The following is a 22,142-nucleotide window of genomic DNA, read 5'->3' as shown; positions in this document are numbered from 1 at the left end:
TAGGAATTCCAGCCCGCAAAGCTACAGCACGTAATTGGTACTCGGGCATACACCACTTTGAGCTTCCGTTAGCTAATGTCGGAGTCGAGTATTAACAGGGCCTGGTCGCTCTCGGTTAGCTTGTTTGGAAAATCGCTACGCCAAACGCATTCACGAAGTCCATGCTCGGGTACCTTCCTACGCATACCGTAATTCCTGTCGGATGCTGCAGCTCTTGGCCTCAACAGAACATCTGTCAGACCAAGTATGAGAACCCTCGGGAGTTTCCTGTTCACTGCCGCCTCACACAGTTAGGTGTGACGCACTGAATTGGCGACAACGATCACCCTTTCAGCAGTTTCAGTGACGGCTTTGGTCCCCTCAGCATGCTCGCCGACCACAAGTCACACCATATCCCTACCGTGTTTGACCTGGAGTTCACCAACACAATGTCTGCTCAGTATTTGCATGTCGGGTCATGGCTCGCTGGTGGTGTCGTCGCACTGCTAGCTCGAGTGCGATGAGCGCCGCGCCGAGGAGCTACTTGAAGATTAGATGGATCCTCTCATTCACGAAATCGAGTAGTACAAAATTATGTCGCAGCTACTCAATGAAGGGCAGCCTCCCTTTTGCTTAGCCACTAACTCGTGACTTCGCGGTCTCTTCTGGTCAAATTATGTGAACACCGATGGAAGTGGACTTCAGTGGATTATTGCGCAGAGAATGCGAAATCGGACCCCTGGGATGACGAAAAGCCAGACAGTACTCATCCTTAGATTTGAGCCATTCGATCATCTCACCAGCTCTCGTGGCCTAATGGTTAGGGCATCCGATTTCTACTCGGAGGATTGGGGGTTCAAGTCCCTCCGAGAGTTCACTTCTATTTTTTTGGGCTATTTCAACTCTAATGAAACCCTCCCCTGGTTGTAAGTAAATAAGGCCTCGGGTGGGATCAATATGGACGGACAACGTGGGGATGGGTGGTTGTCTGCAAAAGAATGCAGCATGCAAGTGATTTGCCAAGGTTTCTTACGCCTTTCCTAACCAGGCTAGTCACATGGCTTCTGTTTTGTCGCTTTGGGGACCCAGCGGCGGGTTGCCAACAACTGCTTGCGACACTTTGTACTGTACTGTCGAGAAAACGGTGGGCTGTTCAACGGGTGCTTTCGGATAGCAACTACTCCGCATTGAGCATGGGCTATATTGAAATTACATGTGTGGAAGTCCCAGTCTTGATGGTCCAAATATACCAAGCTCTTATGTAGAATAAACAGCCCTTGTATATTGTCAAACCGTCCGGATCCTTGGAATCGTGCCTTGAACATGAATTAAACCGCCCTTGTGACGTTGGCTGGAATGAGAGGAAATAAATCATGGTTCCGAATCTCGCTCCAGAGTCTAGGGTGAGGTGAGGTGAGACTCGACCGGCAGATTTCCGGGTAAATCACCCCCACCATTGTTAGAGACGTCGATTGTTGCTGCTGCAACCATGTTGATTCTGCACCCCGCCCACCAATGACATTCCTCATTCGATCCAGGTACCAAAGCAACGAGGGGAGCGCAGCGCCGCACTTGTACCTGCACCTGCTGCATCCGCCACCACAGCTTGGATCTCCATTCATCTTCTCCCCCATCGCCTCGCAGGCCTCGTCGAGGACGAAAGATCCTTTTGTCACGTCTCTCCTTATATTCTCTTCGTCTTCCGCCGCTGTCTGTTGATCTGCTGATCGTCGACCGCGGGCCTCGTTATCTGACCGCCCGCTGCCCAATCCACCAAGATAAACATCCGAGATTCCGAGTTACTTCATCCCCTCATCATCATCACCATCCCCATCACCATCACTTTCCCTTCGCCGCCGCTCGTCCCACTTCTCCGACTCGACGACGTGCAACTTAAACAATGGCGAGCTTCATGTCCAACTTCTTCCCTGGCGGGAAGGACAAGAGCGCTGCTGAGGCGATTCCCATCCCCCGCCCTGGGACGCCCACCAAGGCTGACAACTTCGTCAACCCCACCAGCACTCCCCAGGGAAGCCCCAGCAAGAAGACAATCCCCCCTGGGGCCCACGACCTTCCCAACGCCTTTGACCAGGCCATGTCTCTCAACACCCCCAGCATCGAGGCCCCCGTCAAGCTGGGCCGTCCCCACAGCCTCGTCGCCCCGCTCTCCCCTGGCAAGAGCAACGCCCAGCCCCTGGATGAATCAAGCGTCAATGTCGACGATAGCGTCATTCACAAGACCAAGTCCAGCAGCCCTTTGAAGAAGCAGGGCCAGGAGAACACCCCACCCGCAGGCCGTATGCCTGCCCCAGAGTCACCTCATCAACATAGCCATGCTGCCCTCTCCCGCCAACAGCTCTATGAGCACAAAGATCGACCAACGACTCCCGCCGCCAAGAGGTTTAACACTTCTCGAGGCCTGACCGCCGAGGAGCGCGAGATCCTCCAGAAACCTAACGTTCGCCGCATGGTCAACGTTACACAGCTCTGTACGTTTTGAAACACAGACTCCAAAGTCAGATTAGCTCTCTAACATCTCATAGACTTCCTGGATTACTACTTCGATCTTCTCACATACGTTGGCTCCCGACAGAATCGACTAGCCGCCTTCAAGTCCGAGTACCCTGACCCCCCCGAGACCGATGAGCAGACTCACAACCAAATGTGGTCCAAGTACACTGGCCGAGAGCGCGCCAACCTTCGGAAGCGACGAGTCCGGCTCCGCCAGGGCGACTTCCAGATCTTGACCCAGGTCGGACAAGGTGGCTACGGCCAGGTCTTTCTCGCTCAGAAGAAGGACACACGTGAAGTATGTGCACTCAAGGTCATGAGCAAGAAGCTGCTCTTCAAACTGGACGAGGTTCGACACGTCCTGACCGAGCGAGACATTCTTACGACCGCCCAGAGCGAGTGGCTTGTTCGGTTGCTCTACTCTTTCCAGGATGAGAAGAGCATTTATCTTGCGATGGAGTATGTGCCAGGTGGTGACTTCCGCACCCTGCTTAACAATACCGGTGTGCTGTCCAACCGCCATGCTCGTTTCTACATCGCCGAAATGTTCTGTGCAGTCGATGCTCTGCACCAGTTGGGTTACATCCACCGCGATCTCAAGCCTGAAAATTTCCTCGTCGATTCTACAGGTCACGTCAAGCTAACGGATTTTGGTCTGGCTGCTGGTATGCTGGCTCCCTCAAGAATCGAATCCATGCGCGTCAAATTGGAGAAGGCCTCCGAGACGGCTGTCCCATTCGGCAAGCCTATCGATCAGCGAACTGTCGCTGAGCGACGAGAGAGTTACCGAACTATGCGTGACCAGGACGTCAACTATGCGAAGTCGATTGTGGGCTCTCCTGACTACATGGCCCCCGAGGTCCTTAGAGGGGAGGAATACGACTTTACTGTTGATTACTGGAGCTTGGGATGCATGTTGTTCGAGGCTCTCACCGGCTTCCCTCCATTTGCGGGCGCCACCCCCGATGAGACATGGCGCAATCTGAAGCACTGGAAGGAGGTGTTGAAGAGACCCGTATGGGAAGATCCCAACTACTTCCTGAGCAATCGAACCTGGAACTTCATCTGCACGTAAGTATAGTCTCATATTCCATTGTGGACGCAGTCGTTTCGTTTACTGACCCATGACAGATGCATCAACTCCAAAACGCGACGATTCTCCAACATTAAGGATATCTATGACCATCACTACTTCGCCGAAGTCGATTGGGAGACTCTTCGCCAGACCCGAGCGCCCTTTGTCCCCGAGCTGGACTCAGAGACGGACGCTGGGTACTTTGACGATTTCAGCAACGAAGCTGACATGGCCAAGTACAAGGAGGTCCACGACAAGCAGCAGGCCCTCGAGACTATGGCCGACCGTGATGACCCGATGAGCAAGAGTCTCTTCGTTGGTTTCACCTTCCGGCATCGCAAGCCAGCCACCGAGGATGGCGGCAGCCCACGGAAGCGCATCCCCACAGATGACACGTTTGGGACAATGCTCTAGAGCGAGCAGTCAAGTCCCAGGAAACTGGACTGGCGGGGATTTGTGAGCCGCGGAAGGGCTCTATTCTAACTACGAGAAGATGATGAATGGGGTGTATTGCGGGATGGATGATGACGATGGATGGCATGCAGGTTGACCGGCCCTTTCTTTTCTTTTTCCCCCACTATTTGTTTCACGGCGTTTCTGTATCATCATCATGTGACGTTTTCCCGCCGCATGTCTCATCACCACTTTTGCTTTGTTTTAGCTGGACGAATGGAGTTCAACGGGACCGGGAATGGTTGGGTCCCGGAGGGAAGGGAGTCTGCGCGTGCATGAGTTGACGCGGCCAGGCTTCGGGTATAATGGCCAAAGAGGATATGTATTTGGGCTGTCCGAATCCGCTGTTCGAGGGGTAAACAAAAGAGATAGGTAGAAATACTATCATGATAAGGTTTTCCGAAAGGATTCTCTCCAAAATATTCGTATGCACCTATGATGCCCGATATCGCTGTAAGGTGAGTCTCGCGATAAGAATCTCACGATATGACAGCACAATTGCAACGAACGCATCCGTGGCAAAGGGAGAGTAGTATTATTATTTACCATAACCCAAATGCCAAGACATGAAGAGCAAGTCCGAGATAGGACAGGAGGTCACGTCCGCTCTGCCCACATTTCTACGCTTGCTGTGTTTAGCGTGATGGCGGTGTCGCCAACTTCAGCTGTAGACGTCAACTCAATTCCTCCGTTACTTCGGTTGGAAAACCATTAGGTCACGGGGCATTCTTTTCAATAGGAGCTATCAAATCAATGGGCTATATTTGGACCGTCTTCTCTCATCGCTGGCCAATTTCATAACAATGGAGGGAACATATCAAGCCAATGACCGAAATATCATGGGATAAATGTTATAAGTGCACTTGAGCATTTTATGGTTGTGCGGACAATAACACTCAAAGAAAAAAGGTATCTCTTAAGGCATCTCTATTAAAAGGACGATCCCAGCCCGCTGCTGTCGCATCCATTGCAAAAAAGCCAACCATTCGCCATCACTTCGCTCTGCAACCTCATCTTCATAATCGAGCCAGCCAGCAAGAACAGAAACCAAGACCCAAGATGCACAACAGTGAAGCAGAAACCACTCCTCACTCCTCTCGCCAATCTAGCTGATTCTCTTCTCCACCTCCATATGCAATCATTCGTGGGATATCGTCCAAGCCAAAAAGCAGAAAAAAGACATAACCACCCCCAAAGCCACACCCTGCAATAAAAGACCAGCGAGAGCCAAATAAAAATCCTTGATATCAGTACGGGTTGTATCATAGACCGAACCTCCAGGATCCATCCATCGGCGAACGTGAAAAGTGTATCGACGTCTCGAATGCGCGCGGGGGTGTGTGTAATCTATCGTAAAAAATAAGGGTATTTGCACCCGCCCTGAGTATGCGCGTCAAAAGCAACCGAGTCGTCGACGATCCCCTGTCCACTCTCTATAGTAATTCCAAAAACAAGAATAATCCCAAATGTGTTCCTGCTAGTAACATCTCATGTCCCATGCGCCATATTGGTCGTGCATTCCCAACAAGTCATTGTGGTTGAACCGTGACAAATCCCGCGTGTCATATTGTTCATACTCGACTCGTCAGTGTGGGAATCGTCGTCATCCCAGGATATGCTCGTCGCTTTTGGCACTCCAAGACATGAATGTGTGATGTGACAGGCCTCAGAGATCCGTAAATCGAGAGAAACAGTCTGCCATATATTGCCATATATCCCGTGTGAGGTATCAAGTTCTCGCGTGAGAACAACGTAAATAAAACATCCCCGCGTTCTCCTAAAACGCCATCCCAAAATATTGGTTAGATTCGTCATGTCGTGACTGTGTTGGTGTCGGAAAAGAAAGGCAAGCCTTCGCCAGGAAATCCAGCCCTGACATGACCCATAAGGAATCCGGAATGCTGAAACTTCCAACACATATTAACCTCCCCCAGTGTGGGGGTGATATAGAGTACCGCCTGTGGTCGCATCACAGACTCATCGTCAGCCATTCCCATTCTTGGGGCCCAGCTGAGCCGCCCACTCCGTTCAACATGTTGGTCTGGCTGCCAGACATGCTGATCATGCCTGTTCCCATAGGAGTACGCTGGTTCATGCCAAAACCGCTCGACGACATGCCACCGGGCAATCCAGAGAGGCCAGCGGAGGAACCCATTGGCCGGGCCGCTTCGTTAGATCCCGTAGATTCAGGACTGTCAATGTCCATGCTGATCGGGGCATCGGCAGTGATGCTCTTGCTATGCCGACGCTGTCGTTTTGAGGACACGGTGGCTGGCCTTGAACTAGAAGATGCTCCCGGCCCGGGGCTCGTCTTTGGGGGAGCGGCAGCAATCGGCACCACACCCTTACCTCCCACTGCACCGGCAGAGGAGCCAGAGCCTCCAAAATGGCTGTTTGGAGTGCTTCCGGCGGTATTGCCTCCTGATGTAGGGCCACTGGAAGGACTATCGACGTCCTTAATGCTTGAAGCCCGGTTGGAGGCAGGCGGAGTTGTGACCTTGGGGGGCTGGCTAATGCTGTTGGTTTTACTGGTATTGGCAGTTGTCGACATCGAAAGCGAAGAGTTTTTGCGTGAGGCAGCGGCGCTCGCGTTCTTCTTGGACCTGGTGCTTGTTCCTCCCACAGGCAAGTTGGATCCAGAGCCCCGGTTTCTCTTCTTGATGACGTCTGTCTTCAAACTCAACGGTCGAACGACGCCGTGCAACTTCAAGAACAAGCCACATGCGTTGCACAACGGCTGACCCTCAGGGTTCCGTCTCCAAAGAGGAGTCGTCTGAGTGAAACAGTTCGTACACGTGGTAGGAGTGTTCCCGTCAGTGGCATTCCCCGCGGCTGCTTGCAGGTTGGTTGTGGAGCCATGTTTGGAGCCTGGGGGAGACGACGGTCGACTGGGTGCCACGGAGGAGAATCCAGACATGGTTCCGTTTCCATCACCCACCGGTGACATTGGCATGGATTGAGCAAGTTGCTCAAATCCATTCTGCTTACCTGTGAGGTGGGACGGAGTGGAGGCGTTTCTCGTAAGCTTAGATCCTCTCCTCTGGTTGCCAGGCCGGAATGATTGAGACTGCGACCTCGCCAGTCCATTTGAATCCCACTCTCCATTGGCATCGACGTAGTCAGTGGTGGTTCCTCCAATCATGACTTGCTTTCTGGTCGGTCCGCCTGGGAAGCGAGCGGCTTGTGTACTGAACTGCCCTGGTAGTGACGCATCCCAGCCCAGAGCTCCGGACTCATCGAGGGACGACGAGAGATCCTTGTGCATGGCCATGTTCCGATCAGCAAAAGCGTTATTTTCCTCGTCATCGGAGTCGCCACCGAAGGAAAACATGTTGTCCTGCTGCATTTGCATGTCGGGAGAGGTGACTTGCTGGTCGTGCTGGAATACTTGAGATGGGTCGATATGTGCAAATGAGCCGGGCGCATTGCTGTAGGCTGAGATGGTTTCGGAGCCCGTCCCTGGGGCGGAGAACATGGGGTTACCGTTGGTGTTGCTGCCGTTCGCACCATTGTACATGAACTGCTGGCCCATCATGTTGCCCATGCTCTGAGGCCCAGGCTGGAAGCCCTGGGGCCGTTGCGATCGCGCATCCTGCGATCCAAAGTAGAATCCCTCCTGCTCCGGTAGAGGGTGGGGGGTGGTGGCGGTTGACGGATAGGCGGATCCTGGGGGTGAGTACAGATCGACGTTGTTGAGGGATGAGGATTGGACGGATGAGTTATGGTACATGTTGGAGAAGGGGCCGTTGGGTATCATGGGAGAGGTAGATGGAGAGAAAGAGAAGTTCTGGTGGAAAGGACCTGCAGAGTTGACGATGGGGTCATTCTCCATGAAGGTGTCGAGGGCAAAGGGAACACCGCCCATCTGGGTAGGCGGCTGTGCCATGTTGGTGGGATGGGAGTTGTCCAAGGAGTAGTCATGGAGTTCAGAGTCAAGTTCAATGTCGTTCTGAGCCGCTGTGCTGCTATTGACGGCAGGAACATGAGGGGAAAAGTTAGCTGGGCGCTTTCGAGTCTGTTAATCTCGGAGTCAGTAATCATCTTCATTCGCATGCCGAAGCCGGCGGATTGACGGGGTGGGCGGAGGGGAACTGGAAAATCCAGCCAACCAAACCGGGCCCGAAAGCCGGCCGGTGAGAGCATCACTTACCCGGCGGTCGTCAATGCTCGTCTTGCGAAGATGGCGATTGACATAGTCAAACTCATTACCCTGAGCATGATGGTGATGCGCTGGAACGGGGACGGACTGAGGGACGAAGTGGTGCGACAACTCCTTGCGGGATTTGATAGGAATGGCCATGGAATGAGCCGACTTGTCGTCGGGCCTCTCGGGCGCCTGCGGTGAAGGGAAGTTGATGGGCGTCGCAGCGCTGTCGGAAAAGATGAAGTCGTCGAGATTCATGGCGTCCGACTGGGACATGTTGTTCTCCGACGACTTTCGCAACTGGGCGATGCCGCTGGGGGCGTTGTGCATCATGGAGCGGCCGAGCCTGGGAGGCCCATGTCAGCACGTCATGGTTGATGGATTTGCACGCGAGCGACTAGAGACGAGAGCACGAATAACATGTGAGGATAAGAAGCTGGGGGACTGTACCTATTGTTGGCTTCGTTGTTTCTCTTCTTTCGTTCTTCCTCCTCCTCGAGCTGCTTCTGCTGCTTCTGCTTGCGCATGTTGAGGGCCATCATGCGCCAAGTCAGATTCTCCATGCGATGCTGGTTCGGCAGCTGCAACTTGGTTTTGGTGAAGAATTTCCAGACCTGGGTGGCTAGAGGATCGTCCTGCTGCATCTTGTCGATGCTCTGGTCGGCATGGGCGCTATCGTCCTCGAGCGAAGGGAACAGAGGGGAGCCGAGAAGGCTGTCGTTGGCGGCCGAGTATGTTTTGGAGGTGTCGGCATTGAAGTCATTGAAGATATCGCGGGCGCTGGGTGCGCCCGCGTGGGTGCGCTGAACGGAATGCGTGTGGCCGTTGGGGTTCCCGTTCCCGGCGAGCCATGCGTCTGGCCTTCGCGGGAAGCGGAAATCGTGCTCTGTTATTGTTGGGTTCATGGCAGTCATGTCTAGAGGACTCGAGATGGTGATGGGAGTCGCTATGGTGGCAGAGGGCATGATGTGGAGGGAGCGAGAGAGAGGGAGAGGGTGAGTGAGAGGCTGACCCGACGCTGGAGAAGGAAATGTCCCCCCACGCTTGGGCGAGGCGGGCTTTCGGTTGGAGGGTTGGAGGGCCGGTGTGTGGGAGGTGACTCTGCGTCTGCGCTGCGTCTGCGTGCTGCGTGCCCCCCGTAGCGGCGGCGATGCGCTGCTACTTGGCTGCTGCGGGTGCTGTGGGTGCTGTGCTCTAGTGGGGCTGTCCACTGAAGCCGCTGGGCTCGGGTACCTTGCTAGGTTTCAGAGAGGTTGGCCGATCCGGGCGGTCCAGAAAGGCTAGAAGGGCTGGGCTGTCAAGGTGCGAGTGCGACAGGAGGCGGCGACGAAAGAGGATGTCGTTGGTTTTTGGATGCTGTGCGACCCCAAAAAGTGACGGTGTATTGGTCTCGAGGGAATAGCAACGGCGAGGAAAGAAACCAAGGAACATGCCGGGGGGGATTTGAGGTGGAGGGTTGAAGTGGAGGGTTGGAGGGTTGGAGGGTTGGAGGGGAACGAGGCGGAGGGGAACGGGGGAAGTAGGTACGTAGGTAGTAGCGGAGGACTGGAGAATGGAGACTGAAGACTGGATGGAGACTGGATGGAGACTAGAGACTGGAGGACAAGCCGAGGACGAGGATGAGGACTCGTTTGCGATGGGAGGGGGGGGGGGGGCCCGTTGGGTTTTGTTAGTGCTCCGCGTCGTCGCTCACTCAACAGGGCACCACTCAAGGCACTCAAGTCACTCCAAGGCCAATCCTTCGGTGCTGGAGACGCAAGACTACGGGGGCTTTGAACTGTCACTGGCCACCGCCGCCGTGGCCGGCGCTGGACCATGACAACTTTGGAACCCGGGCCCGCGTTAGATCCGGCAAAGACTCGTGCGAAAGCATCCCGATGCAGCAGCGGCATCCACAACGCCACTGGGGGAATGGAGTGAGTGAGGTGAGACCGTGAGGAGTAGGTAGTAACTGGGAGTACATAGTAGCTACGAGCGAGACCAGCAAGTGGGTAATAATGCCATGTAAGGCAGGGAAGCCTGGGATGTGACGGACGGCATGGAGAAGAAAGAGAGGGGACCGGACGCGATACACGACCGTCCACGCACCCCAGAAGGCTCCGGCCTGAAGATCCCATCCATCCCCATCACACCCGCCGTCGTTGAGGTTACCTGAGTTGTGTGTGTACCTAGGGAGTTACTGGGTTGACCAGGTTGCTTGCCTTGCCTTGCCTTTCCTTGCAACGCCGCAGCAGCAGCAATAGCTCCCACCCACCCCATGTCGCATCCGCTTCTGCGTCTGCTTCGATTTCCACTTCGACTTCGACGGACGGAGGTTAGCATGTCGTACGCAGTACCAAGTACAGAGTACATGCACCCAGATGACGGCCGCGCCACAGGCATGGTAGCTTACCAGGTCCGGCTGTGAGTGGAGGCCATAGTGGGACAGTGGGGGGCTGCCCGTCATGACAGGGGCCGACCGTGGTACCTCCGCACATTCAACTCCAGCGAAGAGGTACTGGGGGGCCACTCTCCCACCTCTCCCACTCCCCCCACCGGGCATTTGCAGGCCATAGGGAACTGTACACGGTGGGAGCTGGAGGGGATGGACTCCCACCTCCCGCTGTCTCCCAGCAGCCTTCCAGCGCCCTGGCACCCCCCCGGAGCCACTTGCCAGCGCCCTCCGCCGGCTGCCGAGCACACCAAGTTTCTTTAGCTGGCAGCTGGCACTCGGTCCCTGCCCACTAAGGTGCCGGTTCTGACATTGCTCAGCATTCCCTCACGGCGCGCCAGCCCACGGGCCAAAGGGGAGCGACGCATAGAAAATTACCGACTCGCCTACGGCGGTAACCCCAATGCGCAACACCACACAACCACACAACCACACACGGCCCAGGCCCAGGGCATCGCCGTCATCATCCCGCGCTCGCCCATCCACCCCAGCAACACATTGCAGGCAGACCGAGGGGGCGACCGTTACACAAACTACAGGGCCCCCGACCGACCATCCGCACCCACGCACCAAGCACATACAGGAGTAGTAGCTGCTGCCGCAACAAAGTCGCTCCATGCTCGATGGGCTGACGAAAGCCAATGACATGACTGGCCGTCTCCCCTTCGGTCCTCGGGCAAAGACCGTCGACGATGGCGTCGCGGACCCACGCGCCGAACTCAGGGCGTCGGCCACCGCAGCGCAGCGCAGCGATATAGGACTCGAGGAGTCTGGGTCTGGCCTGTTCGCTGTCTGTCGGGGGGGCGCTACGCCCTGGTCTCCGAGTCCATGGGTCAAGGGGCCGAGGGTTGTCGGCCTGTCGCCTGTCGCGAGTCGCATGGAGCCGTGCTCGCAGGCGTCCCCGACTCGACTCCAGGTATGACGACGAGCGACCGCGGCCGTGGATCACGGACCATGGCACTCCGGCCACGGACCAAGTGACGATGCGCGCGCCAACGCTGTGCAGGTGGATCGACCGTGTGGCAGTGGAGTCGTGGACCTGTGGACCTATGGACCTAAACACTCCATCCTACATCCGCAAACCTGCCTACGGATACCCAGCGGGCCAGACGTGCGTTAGTTACCACCCATGGCCTGGAAGCCTTCCCTCCCTGCTACTGGTGGCCGTCTCGGCCGGGCCAGACTCCTCGCTGCTAATACGGAGGAGTATAGGCACTAGTTGCTCTGAAATAGGTCTTCGTGCTATTACCAGAACGCCCCCTCGACTCGTGTGGCTTGACTCATACACCTCCCGCTCGCCGAACCCAGCACTGTCTCGGACCCCCAACGCTGCTGATGGAGCGCCCGTTCGGGTTGTCGCGTGGGAACGCCTGGCCCAACATGCCCCGAGCTTCCATGAACCACCGATCACAACTCACCTTCATCTTTTCCGAAGTTGGGTGGCCTGGCGGTGGGGGTCCGCCCTCCTGCATCGCGGGACCTCGCCGTTCAGCAGCTAAGTACGGAGTCCCATGTACTATGTATGTTGCTGTTGTTGTCGGAGACAATTTGCCTCAGTGCAGGTGCAGCTTCCCCCCTCGCGGAAACAGAAACGGAAATGGGGATGGGGGTTCAATCTCCAAGACGCCTCGGAGGATGCTGCATCTAGGGAACCCTCTGCCCGGCTGGCCCCACGGCCATGGGCTGGAGAGCTAGGGTCGCCCTGGTTTGTCCCAGGATAAGCTGGATGGCGGGGCCATCTGGCCGAACGCCACATGCATCCCACGCGGCACGGCTTCCGGGTACATAGTGCAGAGTCCTGCTGGACTGGGAGAATCGGCCCTCCTCAGACTAAATCCTCTGTCCGAAGCCGGTTCCTCTCGAGATGGAGATGCAGTTGGGCCTCACTGATCAACACCCTCACCCCGCTTTCTCGCCCCGTCCCGCACCACTCATCATCAATGTGCTCTCAGTAACCCACGAGAAAAGAATACCCTTTCCTCGGTTGCGTTGGTGCGGTAGACCTCTGCTTAGATGTGCAGGGACTTGCGCAGCAAAGCCTGCCGTTCGAATAGGAATAGTTGCTTCTTCATGGCTGCAAGCCACCGACGAGATCAAGCTGCAGGCCGTCTAGCTGCCAAGTCGCCGGTACTGCTGCGGTACTTACAGACAGAGCATGGAGGATGCGGCTGCGGCTGCGGCTCCGTCCTGAGTTTAGCCTTAAAGCCAGTCTGCTTGATTTGGTCTCTCTGTTGCCTTGGAGGCGCGCACATACGAGACCGAAAACAAGAGAGCATTTGTCCATCGCATGACCATGCATCTTCATTCGCGGCCCATCTCTGTCCATATTCTCGAGTTGCAGGCGAGCACCCCGAGGCTCTCTTCACCAAATCCTACACCCTGAGAACACGTCTGGGCTGCAACCATTCACGCCGCTGAAAAGAGCTGCCAGTTTCATGTCGGCGACGCCAACCACTTCCAAGGCCAGGACTCGTGGCTGGGCCATTCTGAAGCGAGACGGTTGCCTTCATTCAAGCTTGAACCCTTAGCTCAAGTTGGAGGCTGACGAGGCTGCCCAGCCCAGCCTGAGCTTGTGTGGGTGGCAAGCCCACCAATCTGCGGCCTGGATTGCCCTCTGTCGCAACTCCCCACCGTTCCGGGGGAGTCTGAAGGACAGCTCTTCCTTGCCCGTCCGCGTACAGAAGTTGATTGAGGGGTGGGACTACGGGAGGGGTCATGCGACACCTGTGGCGACGTTGGCGACTGGGTAGGCTCAGCGTGATGGACCAAATTCTCATGGTCAAAGAGGCCATCCTCCTTCCAGCGCCAATATTCGAATACGCCAAGCTCAGCACCTCGGCAGGCGGAATTTCCATTAGAAGAATCAAATGTTCACACATGCAGCAGTAGACGCAAACTGGCAAAAAGATCCCCTGGCTACAGATGCTTATTTTAGTGGCATATGTACGCCCAGCCAGATGCTCCAGTGACAGCACCAGTGGTCACGGTCCATGATGCGTACTGGGTACAGACTCAGTGGGGCCCTGACGCCGCCTCGCAAGCACTCGCATGGAACGCCGTGTCGGACCCCCACTTGAACCCACGAGTCGACAGGGGAGGGGGCGGGCTGGCGCTCGTGAAGGGCCTTGTTGAGCCTTTGGGCGTGCTTGAGGCCCTGGAGAGTCTCCCCATGGTGCTCCCTCCCTCTCACATGCTGGCGCCAGATGCTCGATGAAGGTGGGTGGAGATGGTGGCCAGAGCGGTTGCCGAGACCTGGTGCGAGAGCTAGTTCCCTATGGCAGAGCTGGTCCCGGGTACATGCTACGGAGTACGGACGGGGGTATTATGGTGCGGTGCTGGAAGCTTGGTACGCCGTGGTGGTGGTGTTTGTGATGGTGATGGTGTTAGTGTTGGTGTTGGGTGGTGTCCTCGACCACGCCTATTTCTCCCGACATGTTCCATCCCAGCCCGACGCCCAGGGGAGCTAGCAACTCCTAGCCTTCTAGCCTTCCGAGGGCCACGCACTGTATTTGCGGCAGTCAGCGTCCAGTAACCGGCATTCATCCCACTCTGGCTGCAAGACGGAAATGCCCATCCTCTACTTCCACGAGTCATTCCGGCGACCTCTTCCCTGTCCCGACATGTCGGCCTCTGGCGGCCGTTTGGTGTTTGGTGGCGATCCCAGCCGTACATAGCAGCACGGCTTCAGGGTTCAGCTCCGGAGAAATGGCGGTTATGGGGACATGGCCCGGAGCCATGGAGACACACTTTCAGCGGCCATGCCAAACTCAAGGCTCCCCAGCCGGCGGTACGACAGCTGTCCCTGATTCTGCAGGGTCTGCTCAGTCCATCCAGCTTGCTTCATCGGGTGAGCTGAGCTGTGAATATTGCCGTCGCAACGCGTGCGGGCTGCGAATACAGGGAGGCACTGGCAGATTTGTCCTGGTCCTGGGATGCCAAGAAGGGTATCCCGCTCATAGCACGGTACTGCGCCGGCCCCCCAGCGCGCCAACGGGAGAGACCTGAGGCAGCGCAATGCCGATGAGCAGCCTGGCCCTCAGCTGATGCCGATGAGCATGACATTTGTTGATTACTTGCGAGTGGGTTTTCTGACTCTCATCTCAAGTTGCGCCCGCAAACTGATTCAAGGGCCCGTGCTAGGCACTCTGAGCAAGGCCAGCGGCCTAGCCTTGAAGTCTACTCTCGGAGACGCCATGCCACTACGAGGAATGCCATGGCTCCGGGAAAACATAGATCCCACACAACCTAACCAACCTGGGGAGCCCGAAACGGGAGCGATCGATGCTCAGTCGGGTTTCAGACGATGACCAGGCTCCGCCAATGCGAGTTGACGAGAGTACGAAGTACCAGAGTACATACACGGCTATACAGTGGCATAAGCTGCTGACAAGGAACACATCTTACCCCATACTCTCGCTCGAATCATCTTGTCAATGGTCTGATTCGAAGACGATCTGGCCAACCTGGTTCGCATCTCGAGGGCCCCATGTTGATGGACCAGGCTCCGCAAGGATGTGATCAACGGTCAAGACCATCAGCGCCCAGATCGAAGGCCATCAACAAAACTTGTCTGTGCTGCCATGAGGTCTTACACGCAACCCTAATTACTGAACCCTATTTATTACTGCTAATTGATGAGCGTCAAGCTAACGCCAACCGTCCAAAGTCGGAAGTCTGTCAGCAACGGTCTAAAAACAGCAAGTGTACACTCCTCTGCAAAGTACGGACCGGAATCAACGCCTGCCCCTTGTGAATGCGCGAAAGGATCTCCCGGTTGAGCCGGGGCGTCTACATATTCCTCAGCACTGTATGTGTGTGCAGTATGCGACGATGCCACTCTCTGGATGCTCTGGCATCCACCCGGATTTGAAATCCCGGTGGAATAAAGTCCGATACTGGGAGGATCGAACTGCATGACGGGGACCCCACAGAGGACCAATGTGTGTGCACATTGAACGATGTGCTGGGGTGGTTACTCCGTACATCACTGCGGGCATCGGCCGGGAGTCCAGCACGGCGAATCGCCTCCCAGCGCTTCTGGGAACCGTAAGTATGTACATACTCCCACACAGCCATTAACTGGATCGCTACTTGCTCGGACCGACATGGGGGGTAATTCTGTCCGGGGTGGGTGATGCGAAGAGCTGCAGTCCATGGGCTAGAGCGAATAGCGCGCTGGGACTCTGAGGTACTGGCCCACCAAAGCGGTGTGGACACAGAGATACAGACAGATATTAATATGTCATGTCCAGAGTCACCCTACGAACGTTGCGATGCGATGGGACAGATCAGATCTCGCGACGAGTGGCCAGCGCCAGCGGCCGCGTTGGGCCCGCAGCGTGCTTGGAATATATCTCTCAACCAACGCGGCTGGGGCATCAGGCTGTCGTGCTTGACGGGACTGCTTGTCCAGGTCCCCGGTCCGATGCCCGTCGCCCGTTTTGACCAGTCCGTCCGGTCGCCTGGCGAGATCCCGATTTCTCTAGTCTCGGTCAATTAGACACGAGGCACATGGCTTGGGGCTGAGGAACTGGGACTGCGCAAGGCTAGCCCAAACGAACTAGAGGTAGCTCCGTTTCGATGGTCGATAATCGCCTCCAACGGCGGCAGCCATTTTCTTACATGGCAAATGTGGTCAACGACGGTGAAGACGTCTGGCCTGGATGGAGGCTGGCGCTGTTGGCTGTCGCGATCCAACGCGGACGAGCCTGCAGAAACGAGAGAAATGATTCAATCCTGGGCGTGGGGGGTCTTCTGGGGTCTGGCTGCGGAAGAGGGATCCGGTGCAGGCTGTCGACATGCCCTTCGGTCCAGCTGCCCTGGGCGCCAGGATGTGATCGACGAGCAAGGGTAGAGAAAGTCGACTGAGTTCATGGGCGACATGGGCCATCTAGATTCGCTGAACCTTCGAAGGCTGCAGTACAGAGCCTTGGGGTTGGCAATGTGCATTATTGGATCAAAGGGCCAAGTCGGATCCCGAGTCCCCTTGATCCGAATGGCTGCCGAGATGGACAGTCCGTCGAGGAGGGCTGACGAGGCTGGGATCCAGTCGAGAGGCGATGGCTTGTTGGCTTGGGCCGTCGCCCGGGAATGGGATCGTGGGTCGTAAGGCGTCCCAAAACCTCCCAGATCTAGCTGAGCAGCTGCGGCTGAGCGGATGGGAGGGCTTTATACACCTCCTCGCAGACGGTAATTCCTTATCATTCTGCGCATTGCCCTGTCCGAGACAAGCCCTTCTTGCATGTCTAATGAGGCAGCTGCCCGCCCTTGCCGTCCGTCAAGGGATGGAGATTAGATAGATAGCGGGCGTCTCCCAATCATCACTGAGCCCTCGCAATACCGCACGCTCCTTTATCAGTTGCGTAGCGACTTATTGCACCATCTGGCAATGCATTGCAAGGAAAAAGCATATCTATGAAAACTCTGTACCTCAGCTTATCTGCAAGAGTGGCGGGCGAAGCCCGTGACCCTGCCACCATAAATCTGCCTCTATTCCCCCCTCCCGATCACTCGTGATTCCCTGTGATGTCCGCTATCTTGTGCGGTGAGCTGCTTCTTTGCGCGCTCTTGCTCAAAGAATTCCCGAGTCGGAATGCACCTCTTGGTCTGGTCTGGAAGAGTACACAGCATCTCCTTCATCCTCCCATCGCCGGCGCCCTTTGATGCCGACGGTCAACGCACCGGCTTTGTCCCTCCTGCTCGACGTCATTGAGCGAAATACGAACCGTCGATACGGACCGAGCGGAATACGGTGTTGGAGGGGACTGAGATGGATTTTCTTTGGCAGCACGTACGCACGGGGGATATCCAAAGGGTGCATCATGGGGCATCCCTGGGAGAGTCTTCAACAAAGGCACCGTGTTGCTGGACAAAAGTCCTTTGTCGACGTAGCCGAATCGATGCTATTCTTGCCCGACCGCCGCTTCCATCGCAGTGTACCGAACCGTGTTCGTGATACTTAATGTTCCATCGAGGCGTCTTTGCCATGGCGCCCGATGCCAGGCTCCCCGATGTCCACGACAACTCGCGAACATGCCGACCGACCGATCGACCGCCGCGTGGCCGCCACGCGCCTCGATGTACATCCTTGCCTGTCTCTTGACACTAAAGACCTTCGGCCCAACCGATGCGATGCCAATTTACACGAACGACGATGTGTGGGAGGAAACGAAAACCAACTCGTCGACCTTGGGTATCCGAGGACACCACTTCTTGGGCAAGCCGTCGGGCAGAATAACCATCTCTCACAATGCTCGTGCTCATGAACATCCTAAGAAACATAACGCAACAGGAGCTATCGTGGGCGGCACTATCGGCGTTGGTATTGTGCTTGGCCTCACGGTCTTCGTGTGCTTCAAGATTTATAGAGAGTATGTCATCTATCGACGACACGAAAACCAAGCGAACGATACCTCCCCAAACTCACGACATACTAAGGGCTCCGGGACCGCACTTCTTAGGAGAATAGGTGCTTCGTTTAAGCACGCTTGGTCTTCTGCGGCCGACGACTCTGCGTCCATTGCCTCGTTCGGAAACCTATCAACCGCCGCCCAAGTTGGCACGACAGCACCAACCCCAGGCCCGGCGATTCCTCCTAAGGCTGCTGACTTACTTAGTATTAGACAGAATGCCTGGAACTTCCAAGTACCGGCAACACCTCCCCCGTTGACCGCAACTGTCCCAACATCGATGCCGCCGTTACCGCAGCAGCAACCGTTTCGGCCACTCCCACTCCGCTCACCATGGTCACGTCGTAGCTCCACCTCCACGTTGAGCACCCTGGGCAGAGAGCTCCTCGAAGACACAAAACATACGCCCTCGCCGAACAAATACTCGACGCCCGCTCGCCTTCCAGGATGGCCGTCACGTCCGCCTCGAACGCCGCCGCCTCGTCCTCCTCCAGCGCCCCCCTCGAGCACTGACGAGACCTTGGTTGATCGAGGATGTAGCCCACGGTACTTTGTGCCAACGTTTAGCCCTGGGGGGCAGTTGCAGACCCCGTCATCTCCAGCGGATACGTTCCGGATGGAGAATATGCGCCGGGAGAGGTGGGAGGCGAGGCGGTTTAGTATGGGAAGCAATGTGATTTGATTTTCGGCGACGGCGAAGGGAACGGATGCTAAGCGTTCTTTAGCGCATTCATGTTCTAGGGTCTTATAAAGGTCTTTCTATCATTTACAGTTTGAATATTCTATTCAAAGGTCACTGGCATCCTCTCTTGTCGTTCTGCATGTCTCGAAACCACCACCATACGCTTATCCAGCCATTTATGATGTGTTGACGCTGCAAGTGTCAGCCACCTTTATCAAGATGTAGACAAGTACTGTGAACTTGAAGCCACCCTAAAACCTCCGGTCTAAGTAAACCACCCTGATTTGCTGGACATGTTCCTGAGGCTTGCGAGATCACGCTTCCCAGGAGAGCGATGTTACATTACGCAATGCGGTATCACCCCACCTCAAGTTCTCGGTCTGGCTGCACATCACATGTGTTTTTGACGAGTCCGATAATGGTTCTTCAGTTTGGAGCGAAGGAACGGTGACCGAGCCGGATTGCCGCCCTGCATATGCGAGGCCCTCGTTCACAACAACCGGCCTTCGGACGGCCACGTCAAGCACTTACAATTGTATAGCTGTTATCAGCCGATACTAGCCGTAATAGAAGCGATGACAGTAGACCAGGACTTATCTCGACCAATTCTTACACAACCCTCAGAGCCGACATGAAGCGGGCCAGGATGTTGAAAGGCATCCACAACCGTACATTATTCACTAGATATGCGAAAACCGCTTCATCTATCTCATTTCCACCCTCCCCAAAGTATATCGAGCAATTAGCGAGTTTCAGATTGGCGAAACGAACGCGCTTCCAGCCCCTTGTAGCTGTGGATCCAAATGTGCGTGTTGTGGCCGGTATACCAGTACTCCATGTCTGAGATGAAGGTTCACGACGCCATTGTCGAACCGTACCAGGGAACAAACCAATACGCCGCCGAATATTGAGCCTGCCGGTTTCAGGTTCGCAAATGAAACCGTGAATTAGATTCTCTATAAATTACGCAAGAATTACAACTAAAACTACCATATCATACCAGTTTCCAAGACCATTCTGTGTGACGCTTTGTGCCGTTTTATTACGTTCGTTACTAATGGTGGCGAGCAAGTATCAGGGCCTGTGAAAGTATAACACCGCAACTACTATCGTTCCGGTACCAACTCTAGCGATCTCTTGAATGATCACTGACACCGGATGAGCTACCATCTTCCGCGAACCCCGGCGAGCCTAGCGACCTGGGAGATTGGGAAGCGGCTATAGGTGACTTGGCATATGTAGCGATCCAAGTAGGGACATCGAAGCGGAGAGCATCCATTAACAATGAGACGGAACATCAGCGGAGTTAGGCGTTTAAGAAATCCACCTGAGGTCCGCAAATGTGGCAAGGGGATGGAGGAGGTCTATCATTCACATGTACAAGCTTGGTACCAACCACCATCTTGAAGAGTGTCGATGCTAGCCTTGGTCAGTTGTCAGTTTTGCCTTGCTCCCACTTTGGGTGTGACAGTCGCACAGAGAGGCGTCAGCCATCCTGGACAGTGGAGCTTGTGGGTTTGAAATGTTCAACAGGCCTTGGTTGATCATACACCCCCTTGGCTTGACTTCCCAGCACGAAGCGAGTCATCCAAGGCTATTGAGGGGATGACTGAGCCAGGTGATTGGTTCCGAGAGAGGCGGAGATCGATGGGGGCGAACGAACGAGACCAATTTACCAGCTCAAAGTGGGCTGCGGTCTTCGGCCCGTTCGTTACAACCCTGCCCCGATCTATTGACTTTGTTATCGTCTCGTATCATGTTATCTCACTCCAGATATCGCTACCAAAAACACGTCGGGGACAAGGGTGTTGTTGGTCTAGCTTGGAACAGGGGGGAATAAAACGCCGCATCGGTTGTACAAGCTACGCCGTTCGTGATCGCAATTCTTGATTTCACTTACACTGATACTGAGATGATCAAGTTGACGCCATGATGAGTCAGTGCCATGTTCACCTTCGCCTGTATTATGAAACTGGATATTGTGCCTAGCTACCCGGTGATGTGTCAGTAACACCCTCACCCCTCGCAAGCTGACGGTGAATATCGGGGATTCCATCATTCCCTGAAGGGTTTGATGGAATTGGAGTAAAGCTTTCCTTGCATATCCTGTCCCAGTGGGCAACCAAAGTTCTGCCCAGAAATCCACGATTGGGGCATTCAGAATCGTTGGGGAACTGTTCTAACCCACTCTTAGGCCACAACAGTCTGGATATTGGGGAGGTTGACATCCATCACGGCATTGGTAGACATCATATCCATGTGACATAATACAATGGTACCTTTGTTCTGGGGGGCCATGAGCTCTGGGATCTAGAGCTGATGTATTTAAAGACAGGGATGGTCTACTCCGTACCAAGACCGGTAATTTGCCCACGAGGAGGTACATGGGATATTGATGATTGTGATTGTAGAGACCAAGATATCCCGAACCAACTGTCTTACACTGCCACAAACCGTGAATATATGTTTCTTGGCGGTACTTGTTGCCACTACCTTTGCTTGTTGCTATTGCACTTCACAACAGCTTCTACAATCGATTTTCCTAAGACTACAATACTACTTAGGCGCAGTACACAGATGTTAGGGTCTATTAGTAATTATATCTTCCTGTATCTTGTCCTAAAGCCTAAGGTACAAAAGCTGTTATGGCGATATCACAAATGTGTGGAGTCTTCAGAGTTGCCTGTGGCGATATATGTCGTCAACTTCATGACATCTTTAGGTTTTCCTTCTCGACGTACCCCATGGTCTGGTACCATCGGGCCAGATCGGCTCCATGATACAGCGCCTAAAACCAAGGCTTTGCCATCGCTACAATCGCGGGTCGTCCGTGGGATCGAGTTCATCTAGGCATTACACTCAGGGGATCATTTATAGTATTAGGGCTATCGATTGGATTGGACTCAAGGGACCATCCCGCTCTCCTCTCTCCATCGGAGTCGACTTTCCTGCTGTACCAGAGAGGTTATCTAGATTGAACTGCTAAGCGACGTCCTTGGCCGTTCACATAGGCTGGTTGTTTACAGCGTCCCTAGAGGTTGTCTCTTTGTCACCCTTGTGGACATCCTCATCCTCATCGTCGTCCTGCTCATCGTCGTCGCCTTCACCATTCCCATCGTCGTCGTCCTCTTCACCTTCATCACATCGGGTCCAGGCTCGCCTAAGGCAGACTGGTCATCTGATCGAGCTAGAATGGCTCCCTCTCCATCAGCCACCTAGGAATCATCCCCATTGCCTTTATTCTCTCTTGGCGGATTGGAATCCGGTATGTTCTGTGTAGCTGAACTTTGCTGTATAATAAAATCATTCGATGATCATGTATTACTCACAGGCACTTACACTTGTTCCAGGGTCGTTGAGGCTAGCTTGCGATTCCATCTCTGCACCAGCGAGGTACCTCTTCTTCGTCATGCGTGAGTTGGCCAAAGCGGCTCCATCAGTTCACGATGAGAAACCGA

General features: G+C 55.0%; 6 protein-coding genes and 1 non-coding gene across 7 annotated transcripts; 5 read left to right on the top strand and 2 right to left on the bottom strand.

Moving 5' to 3' along the window:
* The first annotated feature begins 740 nt into the window (after window positions 1–740).
* BGZ61DRAFT_457328 (uncharacterized protein) lies at window positions 741–1,286 on the top strand. Its single transcript, XM_046246640.1, has one exon. The coding sequence runs from the start codon at window positions 978–980 to the stop codon at window positions 1,242–1,244; it is 267 nt and encodes an 88-aa protein (XP_046100264.1). The 5' UTR covers window positions 741–977; the 3' UTR covers window positions 1,245–1,286.
* On the top strand, window positions 782–854 carry BGZ61DRAFT_t168. Its single transcript has one exon. It is a non-coding gene; the product is annotated as a tRNA-Arg (tRNA).
* A 246-nt stretch (window positions 1,287–1,532) lies between the features above and the next one.
* BGZ61DRAFT_426370 (kinase-like domain-containing protein) lies at window positions 1,533–4,420 on the top strand. The gene is made up of 3 exons (XM_046243679.1): window positions 1,533–2,468; window positions 2,523–3,561; window positions 3,622–4,420. The coding sequence occupies exons 1-3, from the start codon at window positions 1,880–1,882 to the stop codon at window positions 3,977–3,979; spliced, it is 1,986 nt and encodes a 661-aa protein (XP_046100263.1). The 5' UTR covers window positions 1,533–1,879; the 3' UTR covers window positions 3,980–4,420.
* Window positions 4,421–4,883: 463 nt separating this feature from the next.
* BGZ61DRAFT_72120 (uncharacterized protein) lies at window positions 4,884–5,396 on the bottom strand. Its single transcript, XM_046257017.1, has one exon. It carries the CDS (start codon window positions 5,282–5,284, stop codon window positions 4,949–4,951), a length of 336 nt encoding a protein of 111 aa, XP_046100262.1. The 5' UTR covers window positions 5,285–5,396; the 3' UTR covers window positions 4,884–4,948.
* A 591-nt stretch (window positions 5,397–5,987) lies between these two features.
* BGZ61DRAFT_535929 (uncharacterized protein) lies at window positions 5,988–9,127 on the bottom strand (the record flags this gene model as incomplete). The annotated part of the gene is made up of 3 exons (XM_046254327.1): window positions 5,988–8,033; window positions 8,169–8,508; window positions 8,613–9,127. The coding sequence occupies 3 exons, from the start codon at window positions 9,125–9,127 to the stop codon at window positions 5,988–5,990; spliced, it is 2,901 nt and encodes a 966-aa protein (XP_046100261.1).
* Window positions 9,128–11,290: 2,163 nt separating this feature from the next.
* On the top strand, window positions 11,291–12,374 carry BGZ61DRAFT_457324 (uncharacterized protein). Its single transcript, XM_046246639.1, has one exon. The coding sequence runs from the start codon at window positions 11,577–11,579 to the stop codon at window positions 12,090–12,092; it is 516 nt and encodes a 171-aa protein (XP_046100260.1). The 5' UTR covers window positions 11,291–11,576; the 3' UTR covers window positions 12,093–12,374.
* Window positions 12,375–17,625: 5,251 nt separating this feature from the next.
* BGZ61DRAFT_481582 (uncharacterized protein) lies at window positions 17,626–18,684 on the top strand (the record flags this gene model as incomplete). Its single annotated transcript, XM_046249307.1, has 1 exon — window positions 17,626–18,684. The coding sequence occupies one exon, from the start codon at window positions 17,626–17,628 to the stop codon at window positions 18,682–18,684; it is 1,059 nt and encodes a 352-aa protein (XP_046100259.1).
* Window positions 18,685–22,142: the final 3,458 nt, after the last annotated feature.

This window comes from Ilyonectria robusta (genome assembly GCF_021365365.1).
Source record: "Ilyonectria robusta strain PMI_751 chromosome Unknown BGZ61scaffold_19, whole genome shotgun sequence".
In the NCBI taxonomy this organism is placed as follows: Eukaryota; Fungi; Ascomycota; class Sordariomycetes; order Hypocreales; family Nectriaceae; genus Ilyonectria; species Ilyonectria robusta.
Note: the sequence above shows the minus strand (reverse complement) of the source record. Positions and strands in the feature narration are given on the sequence as shown.